The sequence below is a fragment of the Podarcis pityusensis genome (genome assembly GCF_964106645.2).
Source record: "Podarcis pityusensis genome assembly, chromosome: 5".
Lineage (NCBI taxonomy): Eukaryota > Metazoa > Chordata > Lepidosauria > Squamata > Lacertidae > Podarcis > Podarcis pityusensis.
The window spans coordinates 97869685-97891611 of NC_138032.1; the positions used below are offsets into that span (position 1 = coordinate 97869685).

General features: G+C 42.1%; 1 protein-coding gene across 3 annotated transcripts in view; it reads right to left on the minus strand.

Annotated features, from left to right (window-relative positions):
• WNT7B (Wnt family member 7B) overlaps positions 1–21927 on the minus strand; it is a 123390-nt gene that overhangs the window by 22447 nt on the left and 79016 nt on the right. For all 3 annotated transcript variants that reach the window (XM_081005685.1, XM_081005684.1, XM_081005683.1), the window contains exon 2: positions 8124–8350. In XM_081005685.1, the coding sequence (XP_080861811.1) occupies positions 8124–8350 (227 nt within the window). The remainder of the gene's footprint in view (positions 1–8123; positions 8351–21927) is intronic.

The following is a 21927-nucleotide window of genomic DNA, read 5'->3' on the forward strand; positions in this document are numbered from 1 at the left end:
TGCTTCTGGGACTAGTCATTTAGGCTGCAATTCTACACACTCAGTGGGACTTAACTGCAAGTAAACATGCAAAGGGCTGGGCTGTTAACTTGTTACCGTGCAAAGCACCATAAAAACTGTGGAGCTATAAATAAACAACAATAGTAGTAGTAATAAAAATAATAAGGCACTAGGCATCCAGACTTTCAGGTCTATAGATAGGCTGTGAAGAAATCAGGATTTCACTTGTTTTGCTCAGCTGGCTCTTGCAGCTTCAATTCATGTCAGAACACAGTAAAGTGCTGAAGGCAAACTTTTTTCATCTTCTAGAGTTCAGAAGAGAGTTTGGCATAATTAGCTGCAAAAGGGCTGAACAAGGTATTTGAGGAAATCTGACAACTATCTGGCATGTGTCTAACTAGACTAAAGAGGAGGGTTTTGTTTTAGCTCTTATACCTCACAATAGAAACCTCACAATGTTCTTGGATCCAGGGATTTATTAAGTAAGTCATATGTCTAGACCAGCCTTCTCCACCTTGGTGACCTCCACAGATTATGATTTCCATCAACCTGAGTGACATGGGCTGATGAAAGCTGAAGCCCCAAACATCTGGAGGGCACTAGGTTGGTGAAGGCTGATTTAGGCTGTTGCCTTTCAAGGCCCTTTAAACAAAATTGCAATGGTTTAAAAAGCTAAATACAGAACTAAAAATGTTTTGCTGAACTTAAAATGGTAAGATATTTAACACTTGCAACTGAATCTAACGTCCTTCAGACAGCATTCCTATGCCTACTCAGAAGTAGGCTCCATTGAATTCACTTAGACTTACTCCCCAGTAAGTACTGAAGTGTTAGTCTAGTTGTTATTGCTTTGCTTGCTTTTGAATTTGTTAGGTATCAAACATGAAACCTTATATAAATGGTCCAATGCTAAAGACTATTGCATGCCAATCAGATGCTATCAGATACTCTGTAGCATTGTGTATGTCAGCTATCAATTACAGTAATAAATGAAATACTATTGCATATTCAACATCATCAAAACTTGAAATTAAATCTCATGTAATACCAAATGCAGATATCAGTCTATGACAGACTATTCAGTGACGTGCCTGCCTGGATAGAGTGTTTGACCTTAGCAAGGGACGCCTGAATTCAGACCCCTCACTTATTTATGAAATTCATTAGCTAAGCATGAACTAGCCAGAAACTCTCAACCTAATGTACACTGCATAGTAATTTTGAGAGCACTGTCCATAAGGTACAAATGTGGCCAGTTATAGATGATTTTATTTAATAATAATTAAGAAGAGAATTCCAGGTAGAATTTTTAGAATTCCATTTATTTTATCTTGGGCCTTTTCAGGGTGGGGTGAGGCTTATCTTGTAGAATCACATTAGATTTGGGGTGTTTGAATTTCTGGTACGCTCTACTTAATTCACGACACACACATATTGACCATTTGCATTTGCTTGACCAACATTTGAATCTCCACCATCCACAAGTGCGCCAACTCTAGGGGGCCATTTTGTCACCACCCCCATCAATCTCTGTTGGAAAGGGGCCAGGACCCCCTGAATGCTGAGGGAGTCTGGTGTGCACCTTATGCATGCGATGTCACACACATCGCACATTGTGTGTCCCAGCTTCAATGGCCAACTCTTCCAGAGTGCTTGGCCTTCTCCAGAAGACGAGACATCACTCAGGCATCATGCATGTGACATCACGCACACACAATGTGTGCCACCCTCCAACCAGGCACCTCCGACCATCCAATACTACTAGTTATAGCTTGAAGGAAGGAATTCTTCTTGGTGTGTCTCACAGCACAATCTGAACTATGTCTACTCAGAAGTAAGTCCTAATGAAATCAAAGGGGAGGGGGTTACTTCCAGGTAAGCAGGGTTACAACTGTGGCCTTAAGATATGCATATGACAGACTGGAACCTTGAGCTTCTCATTATCTATCATCTTTTGCTTTCTTAGCAGTAACAATACCCTCCCACTTCTTATCTCACCAGAGCCAAGATAATCTTTAGATAGGCTTCTCTTTTCTCCACAAGAAACCTTGTTGTTGGTTTTTCCCTGCTTCCAGGCTGCCTGATGATAAAGCTGGAATTCCACAGCATGTATTGCTTTCCGCTGATTTACTGCTTCAAGGACAGCTAAACAGCAGCAGCGCTTTGCAGCTCTTTCCGATGGTGCCTCTTAGCATTGCCCCAGCTTGCTGGCTACCCGGGCCTGATGTAATGTGGCTGAAATAATTCCAACAGCCATCCTTCCTGACACACATATTTGGATAATTGGTATCTTTAGACATAGTCTGACTTAGTGGCTCTTTCAGAAGCCGAAAATAGGCTCTATTGGTAAAAGATACATGCTTACATCCCAGTTTGTATTCATTTTAATGCCATGTAATGCCATTATAGTGTAAGCCCCACCCCCAACCCAGGTGTCCTTTTATTTTGCACTCTTGTTTTCCCTAACAGCTTAAAGAACAGTTTGGGAAGGAGCATTTTTGTCAGGGACATGAGCTGAGAGAAAGAGTTAACTGCTTACTCTGGGCACCAGGGTCTCATAAAATCATAGAGTTGGAAGCGTGCTTATGAGATAATCTAGTCCAAGGGTGGGCAGGCCTCAGTCTTTGGAGATCTACTTTGTTTTTGTTTTGTTACTGGATCCTTGATACCCATTGACCAGAGCCTGGTACATAGGATAGACGTTTCAAATGAAATAATTTTGAGCCCAGGAATTTGTTTAGAGCACCAGAGCTGAACTGAGGTCACAATCCTGCCACACAAAAAGCCACTCCTGGTTACCTTCTCCCCTACCCACATTTCAATAGCTTTGTTTGTTTGTTTGTTTGTTTGTTTGTTTGTTTGTTGCATGGTGTGTATGTCATTTTTATCTTATTATTGCTATACAGGAGACAGGTTGCTTTGTTTGTTTGTTTGTTTGTTTGTTTGTTTGTTTGTTTGTTTAATTTGTGTACCACCCTTTATCCGCAGATCTTGAGGCAGTTCACAACATAAATCCTTGCCAGTTTACTTCAAAGCACAAGAGTAAATTGTGATCTAGCTTCTGACCTCCACTGATCTAGTTCAAACTCAATGAAGAACCTGCAAAGCAGGATGTAACCACATCATCCTTGAGCCACGAACATGTGCTTCTGCAAAGGGGAAGCCACCAGTTCTCAAGGCAATTCTCTTTCACAGTTGACCAGTTCATGTTGTTAGAAAGTTCCTTTTCATGTTTAGTGAAGAACTGCTTCCCTGCAATTTCCATCCTTTGGCTATAGTCCTGCCCTCTGGAGCAACAGTGAGGACATCTGTTCAACCACTTGCATGAAGTGCCCACCAGGCTTTTGAGGACATTGCCAGGGGCTCTCCTTAATCTTCTACTCTCTAGGATAAACATAACCAACCATTTGATCTGGACAGACCTTTCCCAGTTATTGCCCAAAATTTAGAGATCCAATAATTTCCATTGCCTTCTCTATTTCAGCCTTGATACTGACCATCTGCTTTGACTTGACCTAAGGATGCCACAGATTGGAGAGGGGATTCTGTATGTCTAAAGCGTGTGCTCTGTGGCTGAACCCTGCCTCTTCTCCTTGCAGCCCAGGCACAAACATGTCTGAAGAGTTTCTCTGTCTGGTACATGAATTGGACATGTTAAGTTTCCTGAGGCTCAGAATCTGATGCAAAGAGGGGCAGCACATTAGAACTCAAGGGTGGCATCTGGTGGGAGGAGAGTGCAGACCTTGCCACCATCTGACGACTTCTCTTTAAAGCAGCATTACTGACCTCTTTTCTGCCTTCAAAATGAAAACCCTCCAAGTGTCCCAATTTTCCAGAAATAGTTTCAGAATTACAGAAGCCATCTCGGTTTCTGATTTGATCCTGGAATGTCCCTCTTTCCCTTTTTCCTTCCCTCCACTTCTCAGAGAACAATTAAAAGTGATGGAGGGATCAGATGAATCCCCCCCCCCCCGGCCATCCTGTCCTTTTTGGAAAGAAGAGACTTTGCTGTGTAGGTGTGGGTGCACAAATGGAGTCCTGTTTATACTGCAAAAAGGTACATGCATCAAATAAAAGGAAATAGTGAAGCTGTCATCACTATTCTGGCAGCCCTTCCTATAATTTTGAAGGAAAATGTCACCAACACTTTAAATTATTTAATTGCAATGCTTCAACAGCCAGCAACTTTTCAAGGAAATGCATGGAGTGTTTATTCCTTTATGGTAGCCTTACACTGCAATACTAAGCAATTTTACTCAGAAGTAAGTAAGAATTCACTCAGTTTACTCTTTGGTATGTTCCTGCTCATTTTCACAGTTTCTGTCATTGTTGCTGCTGCTGCTGCTGCTGCCCACCTTTTCCCCTGACTCAAGGCAGCTTACAGCTAAAAATTTATTTCATTCCATTTATCTGTGGAAGGTGTTGTACATGATCCCTTCCCTCACACATTTTTTCTTTACAACAATCCTGTGAGGTAGGTTCAGTGGAGAGGTTGCAACTGGCTCAAGGTGACAGATGTACCATACATGATGTCTCTGTGTGCAGCAAGATCAACCGCGGGAAAAGCTTCCTGGTGTAGAATAGGACGCCCTTATTTTCATCTGAGAAATGTTGGAGGGTATGAAAATATATTTATATGGCTGGTCCTTGTGTGCTTCAACCTACCTCTTTCTCACTGGGGACAAATTAGACATGAAGACCAGAGATCCATGACCAACTTTCCTGCATATGAAATTCATATCAGAAGCATGGTACTGTGTGTCAACCTCCCCTCCCCCACATAGCATTTCCCCTGTGAAAACTGTCCCTCTTCTTAAAGTTCCTATTTGCTTTCATGGGAAACTATCAGGGAGCAACCTGCGTGCCTTCAAGGGCCAGATGCAGTGATGAGAGGCTGTATGGGGGCTGCTTGCTGCGGGGGAGGGGGTCAGCAGTGAGTGGAGCCATTCTCACTTGCTCACACACTCATTCTCTCTCGTGGACCACCCTTCCCCATATGAACCCTCCTGGACCCTGATCTTGCCACCTGGGCCTCTTCTCTGCATGGCCTCCTCTGTCGTCGCCCCTCAGGGTTCCCTGCCTTGCACCAAATCTGTCATTGTTTTGGCACACTTTTGTTTTTTGAGATGTTTGGGCAGCACCAACAATACGGCTGTATTGGTAAATCTGCTTTTAATATGTTAGTGGGATTTTATTATTGTATTTTATTTTACTTGGTGGTAAATTGCTTTAAGACTTCTTTAGTGCTTATGTCCACATCTGTTACATCCACCCCTCCAGGTGTGGGTTGCCCACCTGTGCCTTACATGGATCACGACTATAATTCGCACGGTTATGTGACGGTACCACCTTCACGCGATAGGCATACACAAATCAGCCTGCAACAAACATCTTCCCTCCTTTCTGATGAGGTAAAGTTTAGCACTCCTCTGCACTGTGTTTAAAATTCTCTAATTTCTTCTCTTTATTATCTTCCAGATTATTTTGAGCTTCCATTCTTCATATCTCACTCCCACACCCCATACCCCCAATTACTGGAGTAAAAACAAATATATCAATATATATAATAAATATACAGATGTTTTATAATAAACATACCATCAACCTGACATTAACAGTAACCAAATAGTTAAATAACAGTGCCAATAATATGACAAAATGACAGTATGAGAAAAAAATAACAAAAAACAAAACCCGAATAAAAGTAATAATAAGAAGAAGAGTGTTTCACATTAACCAAAAAGCGGTCTGAATTGGTTCAGGATTTCTTTCTGACTTTAATAATTTGAACCATATCACAAGGATACTGGAAATGCTGTCTTTGCATCCTGGGTGTATTTTGTGGTGCATAGAAAAAGTTCAGAATGCTGTATTCAGTACTGAATTCAGCATCCATAAAATCTTAGCTTTTTTTTTTTTTAAGCAAGTTTCTGACCTAATGGCTGTGAAGCTAGATTTGAAAGGCCAGAACTAGACATGACTCAAGTTGCCTGGAAACCACCAAAACAACAGACTCACGCCTCCATTTCTTTTCTTAAATGCATGATGCCGTGCCATCCTCTTTCTCTGAGCTTAGTTCACTTTGTGGGCTGCTGATTGTGGAGACAGGGAAGGGATGAGAGTGGGGAGCAAACATGTGGCCTGAATGGTTGATGTCGTTGTGTTGTTTTTTATTACATGCTGCTTGTGGAGGGTGTGGGAGAGGAGACCTGGAGTTGCTATCCAAAATATATGAGCGATGCTTGCTGTAACCTCAAAGGCAAAGGGGGCAGCATCTCATTGTCCTGTCCCAAAATTAGAAAAATATATATGAAAATAATAAACTACGCCACACACATTTACGTAAAATGTGGGGAGCACATTTGTTGAGTGTATAATTTGCATGGTTCGCAGAATTCAGATTTCCTTGACACAAAGCTTGGTTTGCCTGTATGCAGAATTTTAATTCCTTTATTGGCATTTACCAAGCTCTGATTATGGGTTCATCAAAGCTCCACATGGTCTTTGGTGGAGTTCTTTGCCAGAGACTGCAGCTGGGGCTTCCTGCATGCAGCTGATGTCCATTGCCACTAAACCATGGTCACTATGCTGCTGACTTCCCAGATGATAAATAGACTTAAGGTAGCAGTGGCTAATGCTTTTTGACCCAGGGACTATATTCAACCTTGGCCAACACTCTGAGGTCCACAAGACCACACACACACACCCCACAGAGAGAGAGTACACCCAGGCAGACATATGTGAGCACACAGCCCCACTTCCTCAGCTGAGCTGTGGCAATTATTGCACCCTGTTCACTCAAGTAATTTGGGAGGGGGGTGGTTTGCCTCCCCATCAGTGCACTGGGTTCTGCCCACCCCAACACTGTGTTGACTTTCTTTTTCTTTTCTTTTCCACTTCTGCCAAAATCTGTGGGGTCTTGGGGAAAGCAGAAAAAAATGCTTGTGGGGCAGAGATTAGGCCCCCAAACTAAGAGTTATCACCCCTGACTTAAAGCAGTCTGTTATCACAGGAGCAGATCAGAGTCTAGCCCTTAAATTATTCAATCAGTCTTTTAATCATAAATTACTGAAAATCTGCAGATCCTACATTCCTCTGAAGGTGTTCTAGAGTCCCCCTTTCCCCAGCTATTATTATTCTTGTGGTTTCTTCCCCCTCTACTTAACCTTCTGCTTTGGCTTCAGATGAACCTACAATCCCAAAGCAAAACACAGCTGAAATGGCCATGTTTAGTCTGAGTTTGGTTTAAACCATAAAAAGCCACCAAGCACCACATCAATCAGAGTCAGACATTTTTGGGAGTTCCCCAGGTTCACTGAACAAGTTCACGAACTTGGTGAATATTTTGGTTAATGTAGTTCAGGGATGGAAAAAGGCCCAATTCTTACCAGAGATACAACTGATAGTTGTTCACCCTGAAACTTTGAATGTGAAGACCATCATCTTCCAGCAAAGACAGTCATTTTCCATACTAGTACAATATTAGGTCCATGTTCACATGCTACCAGCATATTACCAACACACACAAAAAAGAAGAAAACCCTTCCCCATAATTGGCTCCAATATGGAACCCAAAATTTGTTTCAAATTCATTTTAAAAAATGTCTGCGGCAGTTCTAAGGATGCAGTCAGTTACCAGTTCCAATTTCAAAATGAGCCCAAGAGACTTGCGGATCACTACTAATATAGCATAGTGGAGGATGCAGGGCCAATTCACATGAACGAATATTTCTAATCTACATATGAATTGATGCCCTTTAGATGCTAAGAGGGGGGAACAGGCACTAGGACTACACAGTACTGAAGAGCTTTCTGGGCTAAAGGGGAAATGCCTCAAACAATTTTAAACAGGGTTACTAAGGTTCCACGTTGCATACGCGCCAGAGTTATGCCACTTGGTTTCATTAATCTGTGCCAATATATTGACATTTGACTTGCCACATTAACATGTAGAGAGAAAGAGAAAGAGAAAGAGAAAGAGAAAGAGAGAGAGAGAGAGAGAGAGAGAGAGAGAGAGAGAGAGAGGTTATCTGATCTACTGAGGATGATAATGACATTTGGCATCTATTGTATGCCTGTTAATATGCTTTTCCTCTCCAACATGACTTGAAGGAATCCCTTACCTACTCGGAGCTCTTGACCAAAGACTGTTTTCTCTCCCAGGGCTGAGCAGTTCCACCTGCCATATCGGAACTGGTACTGGCATTCATTGATCCCCATCTGGGCCCCTTCTCCGATCACTATGATGGCATCGGGACGGCTCTGGCAGATTGCTCGCTGCCGAGGGGCCAAGCCTGGGATTTTGTTGCAGATTATGTTTGCTCCTAAAGCCACCACAGATGACAAAGCTCTAAAGGAAAGCAGAGAAGAAGCATTAGAGCTAATGGAAGCCATTAATTCCATTTCCTTGATAGCATAGCATGCTGGACAAGGCAACTGGCTAAGAGCAAAAGGGCTGGAAGGGGGCTCCTATAATTACGCACACTTATCCCAACCTCTTTGGTCTGGCAGTGGGGCTGGAAACCTTGCATGACTTTCGGTAATGCCTAGTTTTGCTTGGGCCAGAGTTACCACATGTGCAATCTGTCTTACAAAACGCTGGCACTTCCAGCTTCTGCCTGTGATCATACGAGGCAATGAGGAGATGTGAGAAATAGATATTAAAAATCTGATTTGGATTTTTGGAAATCTTGCTAACTGAAGGGCAGATTAAGTTTAGTGGGCACTGGCTCCGCCTCACTGCAGAATGCTTTCAAGCCAGTTCATCCCTTTCTAATTTTAAACCACAACATAAAAAGTAGGGGATGACTTTATTCAACCAACATTCACGCTCATTATTATAAACACGAGGTGATGAATGATTAATAGGAGCTTGCGAGCACAAATTTCAGAGTCAGGTTTTTCAGACCTGGAAAACGGTCTGGAACTTTTCACAGAAGTGTCTCAAACATTTAGACAGAGTAAAAGAAACATTTTCAATAACTGCAGCAGACACGCTTACAATTTTCATTAAAGTTTTTGTCTTCTGCATTATGCTATCTCAGTGATAAACAGTTTTGAGCCTGCAGTGCCCTTAGCAAAGGGGAGCTGACCCTGCTGGAAACTAGTTGTGCTTCAAAATGAACCAGGAGGACTAAGCTATGGCTTTAACGCCAGAGCAAGAGATTGTAATGCTTTATTTATTATTTTAAAAACTTATATACTGCTTTTCACTTATCTCAAAGCAGTTTGCAATGTACATGAAACCTTTACAATAAATAACAGAACATCCATATAGTCATATAATTTCAAGAACTAAAGCAACCAGAATCAATAAAGTACTAAATAGTCAAGAAATGCTGTAGAAAACTAAAAGGCCTTTAATTGTCTGTGAAAGCCCCTCATAGTCAGTGGTCACCAGATCTCCATAGGGAGTTCATTCCATAAAATGCAACATTTGCACTGCAATACATAGGCAGCCGCTACGAGCCTCGCAGTGGTTTCCATTCTAATATCCAAAGCTGAAGGTCAAACAGCACCACAGTGTTGGAGAGGAAGCTTGAATAGCAGGGGTGGTATTCAACTAAGTTTTACTCAGAGTTGACCCATTGAAACTAATGGGGATCTGATGACTTCTCATCCATTACAGAGTGGTACAACAGATGTTGTTAGCTAAACTAACAAATTTGAAGGAACAGAACATCAGACAGGACAACTTTTTGTTTAGATGGAATGTCTTTATTCAACATTATATTAGATAAGGTTTTTCACTAGATATGAGTCATGGGTACTCTCACTGCCCACAGCATTCATGGCACCAGTCCTGCAAGTCCACCATCCATTAACTACATGCAGCAAATAAAAGAAGAGAAAAAGCTTGCAGCAGAGACTGAAACACAATACAATATATGTAATGCCATTTCCAAGGTTGTGCTTTAGAGCAAGGCATCCTTGACGAACACCTTAGCCAGGTAGAGACAAGGTGTGTGATGTGAACTTGAGGGATGTCTTATGCAACCTCTAAGCTTCCTTGTGCTTTGTGGAAAGTGAAAATGGGAGCGTTTAAAGTAGTGGAGTCCTTAGCCAGTCTTGGAGCCCTTGTATATTGGTACAGTGAACTATGCAAATGCAAGTGTTGAAATGTTATAGGGAATAACCATATCTATTTTGAAGTTCCCTTTCCCAGCAGCAGAAGTTCCCTTTCCCAGGCATTAAAGAAATGCAAACAGAATATTAACATGCTCATTGTTACATTGGATTCTGGAATTCTTGGACCTGTTAAGGATTCTAATTGATCAGGCCTGGTCCTGGCACTCGCTGTCACCAAACAGGGCCTCCTGCAGGCTGGCTTAATTGTTTTCATGCTGTCGCTCTATTGTTGGTTTTATTCATTGCTTTTAATTTTTGTTATGTTGTATATATTATTGTACTTTGTGTATTGTTGGAAACCACTCCAGGATGGCACAGTCATGATGAAGCATTGTCTATGACTTGGAGGAGTGAATAGGTCCTCTATTTCCACAGATGCTTCCTGCTGGAGGTCCTGGCTTCCATTCTTTCACAACAGTCCATGTGACCTAATCTCTGATCATTTGATCAGCTGATGCTCATCCATTCTTGCTTCAAACCCATCTTAGGGTCCAGTAGGCTCTCTTTATTATCCTTGCTACTTTCACTATAGGCGACCTAAGACATCAGTGACTGACCATACGCTTTTCAGGCAGAAGGTTGGGTCCCATCCCCAGCTCATATTCAAAATCCCTCCAGTTAAAAAGACTCTTCAGTAGCAGAAACATGCCTACTTGAGACCTCAGAGGACCAGATACTAGGCTAGATGAACCAATTATCTGTTTCAATTTAAGGCAGCTTCTTTTGTCCCTCTTATACTTTTCCTCCTTCCATAGCCATGCATGCTTCTGTGTAGCATCACACTTACTGAGCCCAACAATCAGGCTGCTTCACACTGTGTATGCACATCTCTTGATGTCCCATAGCTGAATGTGTGAACTGGCTCCACTGAGAGAATTGTCTTTATTTATATCTATACCACCCTTCCAATAGCAGTCACTCAAAGTAGCTTACAAAAAGAATAATTTAAAAACAGAAGGAGTACATGAAGCAACATGAAACTTCCAGGGCTGGATCTACACATGGAACGGAATCAGGCTTGAGATGGTAGAACAGACTGTCCCACTCTGTACCATGCATGGAGGGAGCAATTGCATTTTTACTGCTCCCCTACATAAAACAGACCAAAAAATCCTCCCCAGAAGTCAAAGTTTAGCATCTCAAGAGTGAAGGCCATAGGTCACTCTCCTCCCCGCTATACAGGAAGGCTGTTTGTTTAACAAAAGGGAGACTTGAAAGAATATGACCACACACCTGTAGTCTGAAGTGGTGCAGACCATTCTACCAATGTTAAGTCTCTACTACCTGATTCTGCCCCATGTATAGAAGCCAGCTTACCTCCATGTTCTGCAATGGCTTATTCACATATAGAAGCCACCATTTGATGCTGCAGTCCATGAATGAATGAATTGAATGAAGGAATGCAGTGATGAATGTCCATGTATGACTGTTGTGTAGCATCTCTCACATCTGTATCTGAAATGGAACTGACATTCCCTGAAAAGTGCTATGGTCCTGGTGATGTAGGAAGTTTATAAGGCCATCCCTGTTTCTTGACAATAATATACTGATATACTGCTTTATAGCAATTAAAGTACTTGTCATAACTGAGAAAATTTACACAAACTAGAGAGTTCATAGCAGTGGCTCTTGAAACCCCCCCAGGGCTTCTATGATTCAGAGCTCAGGCTCTTAGCTTTCTGGGTGATTTCAGTGATCAGAGGGAGAATAAATTTTGCACTTATTTTACAGGCAATCCAATCAAATTCCAAAGCATTACAGTCCCATACAAAGCATTATTGCAATGCCATTCTCAGTGACTAACATAATACAAAAATAATATTTGCTGATCAACTCATTTAATCTCGAATGCCAACAGAGTATGCTTCATGATGGCTCATGTACAAAACCACAGTGGAATGCAGAGATCCAGGCAAGGCATGGCTTTGAAGGTGCTGCTGTAGAGGAGGCAGCTGCCATTCAAAGAAGAAATTTGTGTGTATAGAATAGGTACCTGTGGCTTTGCGCGATAATTCCATGTCCTTTTTGCTCAGAATGCAAGCTTCACATGCATCCTCACAAGGCAGCATGCAAGCACCTGTCCTTAGACAATAAATGTCCTTGGCTTCCAATTGGCTTGTCCTTTAAGCCTGAGGTGGTCTGGACTCAGGGTGCCCAAATGACCACCTGCTCCCATGCAAACCTGCCCACCTTTACAACTATTCACTGTGTTCTAACTTTAGATTCTTACAGAGCTAGAAAATATTAGACAAATATATACAAAATATAAGGCATTTGTTTCCTTTAAAAATATATAGCTGCTGTTGGGGGTGGGGTCTTAGTCCTCTTTTGGCTCAGCCTTACCAATATATCCTCCAGCTTTGCTTTTATCTCACTCTTAAGTGGTTGCCATAAATGATTGCCAGCAGAAATGCTGAGTCATGAGACTGAGGTTTGGAAAATTCTTTATTTATATTAAATAAATGTGCCTAACAATTTCAGGCTTCCTCTTGAGCTATTCCTTGCAGGCTTCCTCATTTTGTTTGTCACACATTCTAATGTGGTATGTTGCACATTTAGGTCTTGGCATATTGTGAGCTACATCTGCAGCTGGATTTGAGGGTGTTTTTGCTTCATAGCAGCTGAAAAACAAATTAATGTGCTGTATTTTGGCACTGGCACCTATTTAATCTTTCCTCACAGTGCAATATCCTTTTTTATCAGAGGAAATCCTGAATGCCGTGTTTTATCAAGACTTCTAGTGCCATGTGTGACCAGATTACACTGCATAAAAGTATCAGACTAAGCTATACAGCATAGCTTGGGTATCAGTAGCAATAAGTGACTGGGGGAAAGTAGAGAGCTATTTGGTTTATCATCAAGTGAACTAATGACCAGTCCCTAATCTTTTTAGTGTTGTAAACAGAAGTTGACCTAAAACAAAAGTTGAAGTAACTCCAGATTTTATTAGTTACTTACTTGAATTGGAGCCAAATTCCACATTGTACGGCTCTTGATGGAATGTACCAATTCAAAATGCAACTGGGGCAACTACACCTCTGGATGCCCCCCCCCCACACACACACATTACTAAACATGTTAAGCAAAAAGGTTTTAGCCTGGCTTCTCCCCATGGCAAATCACATGGAACCTTTTTTTTAAAAAAATGTGGAAATATCACAGGTTGCTTGAATGGGTCAACAACGAGATTTCTCTCAATTTTCTGTGTTCCCCCACCCACCCAACCACATTTACAAAAAGCCCAGCAATATAAGAGTGCCATTTCCCCACAAAGATAGACAAAATATGGTGGCCTACGGTAGAACCCACAGAGAGTTTCCCCCCTGCAACAATCTTCTCTCCCCCCATCGGGCAAGGTTCCCTTCTGGGCATGCTCTAACCATTCCCCATCTGCTGGCTTGGCTCTCCTTGTTAAAATATTGAGAGATTTTATTCAGTTTGGCTAACCAGCTCAATCTAGGGTGCTTTGAGAATTCAATTTGGTTGAATGGTGGGATAAAGAATTAATTAATTGAAATAACTCTTCGTGCCAGAATGTAGGAGCACATCAGGAGTGCAGACTCCATGGGGCTGAACCCCTTTGAGCTCCGCCAATATTTGTTAGTGGGGGGCGAGCCCCCTCAATGTTCATCTGGCCGTGTCGCCCAGATGTGATGCTGTCATGTGCGGCATCCTGGCTTCGTGCAGTTGCGTGAGCCAGGGGTATGGAGGCTCCTCCTTCTTCTGCCACATAGGGGAAGCAGCCCCTGACCCGTGGTGGTGGCAGAAGGTGGAGGAAGTGGAAGAGCCACTGGTCATGGAAGCTGAGCGTCAGCCCCCACAATATCTTTGCAGAGTCGACGGGCCTGAAACATATTATAATATTTTTAATATATAAAAATTCAGATTCATTGGATTCAGGTTACTATGTGATTTAATACTGCATAGGATATATAAATTCCATCCCCAGTTAATAGTTTATGGAATTATAGACTATGTACATTTAGTTTCAAAATAACAAAGAGATGTTCTCTGCTGATATGGGGATGGAGGATCTAATGTTAAGGTTCTACTACAACACTAGAGAGGCATTTAAATCTTACTTACAGCACGAAGGAAGGGGAAGGGATGCTTTTTCTGTGCTCAGGATGACTTAAATGCCTTCTTAGGACCAGTTTTCTCATATTTATACCTTACACAGTTATGTACATTATAATCACGAGGGGTGTGTCTCCATGCCAGGAAGCTACAGCTAAGTTGCTACTCCCTGGATCATGTCCCTGAGATCATTTGAAAATGCACCATTTCAATTCATGTTTTATGTCTTCCCCATTGGGAATATTGGTTTACATTTGGCTGAATTCAAATTATCCCCAACAAGCCTAAATGACCTGTTCAGAGAATACTGGTGTATCCCAGTGGCTGCATAAAGTGGAATATAGTTCTTATAGCTGCTGGAATGGCAATCATAAACAGCAACACAACAAAAATGTAAATAACACCAAGAAAAGAGGTACTTAGAAATAAAGGGGATGAAACGTTTTGTTTTATTTTTCCTTGCCACCAACTCAACCATCTTAAGGAAGATGCACAGAAATCCCTTCCACCCTTGAAAATGTTGACTTGCATAACAATTCCTGCAAATTCACCTCAGTCTGTGATAACTCCCTGGCACCCTTGGCAAGGAACTGTATCGACACCTCCTGCCCCTCAAATCACTTTACTCCAATAGCTACATTAGAAATTACTACATTTTATGCAACCAAAGCACTCAAAGCATCTGAAGTGAAGGTGAGGTGAGGAGGAAGGGTGAAAAAATTCACACGCTTTTGTGCCATGGTGCAAGAACTAGGGGAAGCTCCTCCCATGTTTGATCTCACTGCAACAGTGGTGGCGCACTGCCACACACATATATCTCATACACTCCATAGTCTCCAGCAGTCAACCTTCATACCGCCTTGCCATTTTTCCTACTGCTCAGCTCCCAGTTGTCAGCATCTTGTCTAAATGCACAACCTTACACACATAACTAGGGGCTGATTTCTGAGTTGATTTTTGCACCACCACCCCTATACCCGCGCCCTCAGTGGGCGCCGTTTTCACCAACCCCCAGGTATGCCTCTGGATCACTCTAACCCCCCAATACATGGAGAGGAAACATGCTTTACATGCAGAAAGGCCCAGGTTCAGTTCTTGGCATCTCCAGTTCAAGGGATCTCTCAGGCAGCAGGGCTGAGAAAGGTCTCTAGCCTGACACACCAGAGGCTGCTGGCATTTGAAGCAGGATCTGTACGTCTGCTTATATAGTCACTGAGTTTTGGTGCATTAGTATACACAATGGGCTCTTGCAGGATTGCTGAGGTGCTACTTCTATCTGTCAGAAAGCGCCAATCACTGTGGGCAAAGAATGAGTACAAGGCATGGACTGAAGGAAGCTAGCCACACACATATTCCATTAACAGAAGGGGCAGTCCAGGTCAATTAGTTAACAGAGTAAAGAGAGAACCTACTCTTCAATGGCATGTGTATATATATATAGACAAAGAGTGGCTGATATATTTTGTGGTGGCACTGTGACACATCTGAAATAGGATCTCACTACTGGATGGTTTATTTAATTAAGAATTCCTAAGTAAATATTTCTGAGCATACATAAGTGGCCGAGCATTGGCAGAAGCTTCTCTGGCTCTAGATTTCATCTGCATATGTTTTTGTGCTTTCAATTTTGTTTTCCACTTCAGGCTTCAAGAAATCATTGTTGGCACATGCAATGATGAAATGGAAATCCAATAAGCTTGCTCCATATTGCACTGTGGTGGGGCGATTCTACTTGTGGCTCTGACTCTGAGCCGAATCTCCAGGCTCATGTGTCTTCTGCAGTGAACATCATTTCTGAGATTCATTAGAAGAAGAAATTTTTTTTCTTGAGGGTATTTACATGAGATGTAAACTAAAACGTATTCACTTCAGAAGCAATGGAAATGTGATGCCCATTCACACAACCAGCTCAGCTGGTGAATGCCACAGTTTTTAAACAGCCTCAGCAGACTTCCAGTAGCGCTACCATGGGCTTCGGCTGTAAATGCCAGTGTTGGCCCACCCATAATGCAATGGGAAGTGGCCACCTCAGGTGGCAGGATCCACAGGGGCAGCAAATCTGACCTCCAAAGAATGCATCACCTGCTGCTGCTGTCTTTTCAGCAGCAAGAGCACTCCTTGGAGATCTGCCACCGCCTCAGCAGCAGCCCCCCCCCCCCCAATCCTGCCTCTGAAGCAGCCTCTCAGCAAGTAAGAGACACTGCTAGTCTCCTCCCACCCCTGGGGGGTGCCCTCTGGGGTCTCCTGGATTCTGCACCCACTTGGCATGCTTTAGAGCACAGACACCCCCACAATGGACTTTGATTGCCTTTTCAATTGTCAGAGAAAGTTGATTTGATTCCACCACCAGTCATCCTTGTTCCTAGTGTAGATTTTCCTCCTCCCTTGTTCCTGATGGAGATCATCACTCACCCCTTCTTCTCTGGACAGGGAAGAACCATTTTGTAGTTCACCTCAGGTGCCAATATAACTTGAGCCAGTTCTACTTAATGCAATCCAATACAAACCCACAGCTGTCAACTTTCAGATTTGAAAATAAGGGATCAGCAGCCTCGAATGAGTCTACGGGGACAGTCTACGAGATATCTAACAATCCGGGATAGCAGCGGGAAGCAGTGGGAAACGGTGCTGGAATAAGGGAATTTCCCGCAAAAAAAGGGAAGGTTGACAGCTATGCACAAACCCTGGTTTGCATAACTTTTGAGTGATTTGAGTGGCATTTACATGACTGCCTCATCCTGTAACTCTCAAGCTAAAGATCAGCTTGGATGGGATGCTGCAGACAACACTGCGCCCAGGGCCGGATTTAGGTTTGATGCGGCCCTAAGCTACTGAAGGTAATAGGGCCCTTTATATGTCCAGCTATCCTTTGTCAACAACAAATTTTTGCTTTTTTGTTGTTGAATATATGCTATGTGGTAACTGATGGACTTAATAGGTATTTAAAGCCATTTGCACATAACAAAATATGTATTTTATCAAAGTAATTGTTGAACTGAAATACAATTAAGAAGTATATTAATAGCAACCCATCCATGCAAAATGTAGGCACCCTATATTTAGAAATGAGCAAACCAGTGATACTTTAAGGAGCAGCCTAGCAGACGGGGACCATTAATTACATCATAGGAGCCTTTGTTGTTTGTTGTTTAGTCATTTAGTCATGTCCGACTCTTCGTGACCCCCTGGACCAGAGCACGCCAGGCACTCCTGTCTTCCACTGCCTCCTGCAGTTTGGTAAAACTCATGCTAGTAGCTTCGAGAACACTGTCCAACCATCTCATCCTCTATTGTCCCCTTCTCCTTGTGCCCTCCATCTTTCCCAACATCAGGGTCTTTTCCAGGGAGTCTTCTCTTCTCATCAGGTGGCCAAAGTATTGGAGCCTCAGCTTCAGGATCTGTCCTTCCAGTGAGCACTCAGGGCTGATTTCCTTAAGAATGGATAGGTTTGATCTTATTGCAGTCCATGGGACTCTCAAGAGTCTCCTCCAGCACCATAATTCAAAAGCATCAATTCTTCAGTGATCAGTGGCCATGATCTTCATTTTTTTGATGTTGAGCTTCAGACCATATTTTGCACTCTCCTCTTTCACTCTCATTAAAAGGTTATTTAATTCCTCCTCACTTTCTTCCATCAAGGTTGTGTCATCTGCATATCTGAGTTCTAACTGTAGCTTCTTGTCCCACATAGAGATTTCTCAGGAGACAGATGAGGTGATCAGGCACTCCCATTTCTTTAAGAACTTGCCATAGTTTGCTGTGGTTGACACAGTCAAAGGCTTTTGCATAGTCAATGAAGCAGAAGTAGATGTCTTTCTGGAACTCTCTAGCTTTCTCCATAATCCACTGCATGTTTGCAATTTGGTCTCTGGTTCCTCTGCCCCTTCGAAATCCAGCTTGCACTTCTGGAAGTTCTCGGTCCACATACTGCTTAAGCCTTCCTTGTAGAATTTTAAGCATAAACTTGCTAGCGTGTGAAATGAGTGCAATTGTGCGGTAGTTGGAGCATTCTTTGGCACTGCCCTTCTTTGGGATTGGGATGTAGACTGATCTTCTCCAATCCTCTGGCCACTGCTGAGTTTTCCAAACTTGCTGGCATATTGAGTGTAGCACCTTAACAGCATCACCTTTTGAAATTTTTAAATAGTTCAGCTGGAATATCATCACTTCCACTGGCCTTGTTATTAGCAGTGCTTTCTAAGGCCCATTTGACTTCACTCTCCAGGATGTCTGGCTCAAGGTGAGCAACCACACTACCTGGGGTGTACGAGACATCCATATCTTTCTGGTATAATTCCTCTGTGTATTCTTGCCACCTCTTCTTGATGTCTTCTGCTTCTGTTAGGTCCTTACCACTTTTGTCCTTTATTATGGTAATCTTTGTACGAAATGTTCCTTTCATATCTCCAATTTTCTTGAACAGATCTCTGGTTCTTCCCATTCTATTGTTTTCCTCTATTTCTTTGCATTGCTCGTTTAAGAAGGCCTTCTTGTCTCTCCTTGCTATTTTTTGGGAATCTGCATTCAATTTCCTGTATCTTTACCTATCTCCCTCACATTTTGCTTGCCTTCTCTCCCCCGCTATTTGTAAGGCCTCGTTGGACAGCTACTTTGCTTTCTTGCATTTCCTTTTCATTGGGATGGTTTTCGTTGCTGCCTCCTGTATAATGTTACGAGCCTCCATCCATAGCTCTTCAGGCACTCTGTCCACCAAATCTACATCCTTAAACCTGTTCCTCACTTCCACTGTGTATTCATAAGGGATTTGACTTAGATTGTATCTTACCGGCCCAGTGGTTTTTCCTACTTTCTTCAGTTTAAGCTTGAATTTTGCTATAAGAAGCTGATGATCTGAGCCACAGTCAGCTCCAGGTCTTGTTTTTGCTGACTGTATAGAGTTTCTCCATCTTTGGCTGCAGATAATATAATCAATCTGATTTTGATGCTGCCCATCTGGTGATGTCCATGTGTAAAGCCGTCTCTTGTGTTGTTGGAAAAGAGTGTTTGTGATGACCAGCTTGTTCTCTTGACAGAACTCTATTAGCCTTTGCCCTGCTTCGTTTTGAACTCCAAGGCCAAACTTGCCAGTTGTTCCTTTTATCTCTTGACTCCCTACTTTAGCAATCCAATCCCCTATAATGAGAAGAACATTCTTCTTTGGTGTCACTTCTATAAGGTCTTGTAAGTCTTCATAGAATTGGTCAATTTCAGTTTCTTCAGCACCAGTAGTTGGTGGATAAACTTGGATTACTGTGATGTTAAAAGGTCTGCCTTGGATTCGTATCGAGATCATTCTATCATTTTTGAGATTGCATCCCAGTACAGCTTTCGCCACTCTTTTGTTGACTATGAGGGCCACTCCATTTCTTTTATGGGTTTCTTGCCCACAGTAGTAGATATGATAGTCATCCGAACTGAATTCGCCCATTCCCATCCATTTTAGTTCACTGCTGCCCAGGATATCAATATTTATTCTTGCCATCTCATTTTTGATCACATCCAACTTACCCAGGTTCATGGTTCTTACATTCCAGGTTCCTATGCAATATTTTCTTTACAGCATTGGACTTGCCTTTCGCTTCCAGGCATATCTGTAACTGAGCAACCTTTCGGCTTTGGGCCAGCCGCTTTATCAGCTCTGAATCTACTTGTACTTATCCTCCGCTCTTCCTCAGGAGCATGTTGGACGCCTTCCGACCTGAGGGGCTCATCTTCCAGCGTCATAACTTTTATATGCCTGTTGTCTTTGTCCATGGGGTTTTCTTGGCAGGGATACTGGAGTGGCTTGCCGGTTCCTGCTCCAGGTGGATCACATTTGGTCAAAACTCTCCACTCTGACCTGTCCATCTTGGGTGGCCCTGCACGGCCACCTCATAGCTTCTCTGAGTTATTCAAGCCCCTTCACCACGACAAGCATAGGAGCCTACATAACACAAAACACTGTTGCTGTATGTAGGTTTTATTTCATTTGTTTTTTATCTTATATTTTGGAAATGTATATCCAGTTGTTTTTTCTTTAAAAAAATTTTGGGGCCCCATGAAAGTGAGGCCCTAAGCTATAGCTTGTTTAGCTTATACGTAAATCTGGCACTTCCTGCACCCACCCATATCCACCATGTGCTTTCTGGTGAGAGCCTTGGTTGACACCACCAACAGATCCCCCTTTGACATCCACAATTTCTCATTGTCTGAAGAGGTATTTCTGTTATCGTTATTGTCCTATAGAGAACCTTCAAAGTGAGCCAGGGCCTGCCTGCATACATTCCTCAGGGATTATGTTCCCCTGCATAATCCGGCTAGTTCTGAATACGTATAAATGCTTCCACAAACTTCACCCGCTGATTCACTTTGGGAAAACCAAAATACCAGAAGTCTAACAGTTTAAATTACAATAATTTGATGAATCATAACAACAATATACTGTATATTATGTGTTTAATCAAAAGTGCCAAGAGCTTGCCAACCAACTAATCACTATTGCAATCCTTATCCAAAACATTAGAAGGTAGGAGCAGGCTTATTTCTTACTGAATTTGTCAATTGTTTGATGAATCCTTGTATATATATATTTATCGTATGTTATTTGTCTTCAAATGATACAGATCTCTGTGTGAGAAATGGTAGAATGCCTCTTTTAAAATCCTGCTTTAAAATCTGGCTCCCCATTAATTGGGAACACCTCTTTAGTTGAATAATCTAACCAATTAATTGATTAAATGTTGCAGCACAGTGTGTGTATATATAATCAAGAGAGACCCAAATTAGATGACTCGGATGTATTGGATTTAGAGGGAGTAGAGACAAGATTTGGATGGCATGCCTATCTAATAGATGAAAAAGTGAGAGTACATAAAGGCTTCCTAGGGCATATAATCAGAAAATCTATATATAAAATATGGGAGAAATATAAAAGACTCCTAGAACCGAAAACTCCCTGGTGGGCATCGCCAGCAGAAATTGTCACAGTGAAAAAATTAAATATGAAAGAAAATTGGGCTACCTATAAAACTGTATTAAAGGGAGAAAACGGAGAATTGGAATTAAAGGATTACACAGCAATTAAAGCTCACATTAGTGATTGGTTCCAATATATTCAAATTAAGTATAGATTAGCAAAAGACAAAAAGTTAGGATTTGAAAAAGAAATATCAAAATTCGATAAATACTTAATACAAGAAAAATAAAAAATATATCTAAATTGTATAATCTGATTTTAGAGTGGGAAACAAAGGATGAATTGGTTAAAGCATCAATGATTAAATGGGTGCAAGATATTGGGAAAAATATTATGTTTGAACAATGGGGAAAATTGTGGAAAGAAGATATGAAATTCACTATGTGTTATATACGGAAAGAAAATTACCTTAAAATGCAACATAGATGGTATTTAACACCTGAAAGAATACTTTGGCCACCTCATGAGAAGAGAAGACTCCCTGGAAAAGACCCTAATGTTGGGAAAGATGGAGGGCACAAGGAGAAGGGGATGACAGAGGACGAGATGGTTGGACAGTGTTCTCGAAGCTACCAGCATGAGTTTTACCAAACTACAGAAGGCAGTGGAAGACAGGAGTGCCTGGAGTGCTCTGGTCGGACACGACTAAATGACAACAACATAGGCGGACACGACTAAATGACAACAACATCGGCAATGTAACATTTGGCCACCAGGTGGCGCTGTGGAGTCCAGTTTTTCTCTACCTATTTTCCCTACTTAAATTT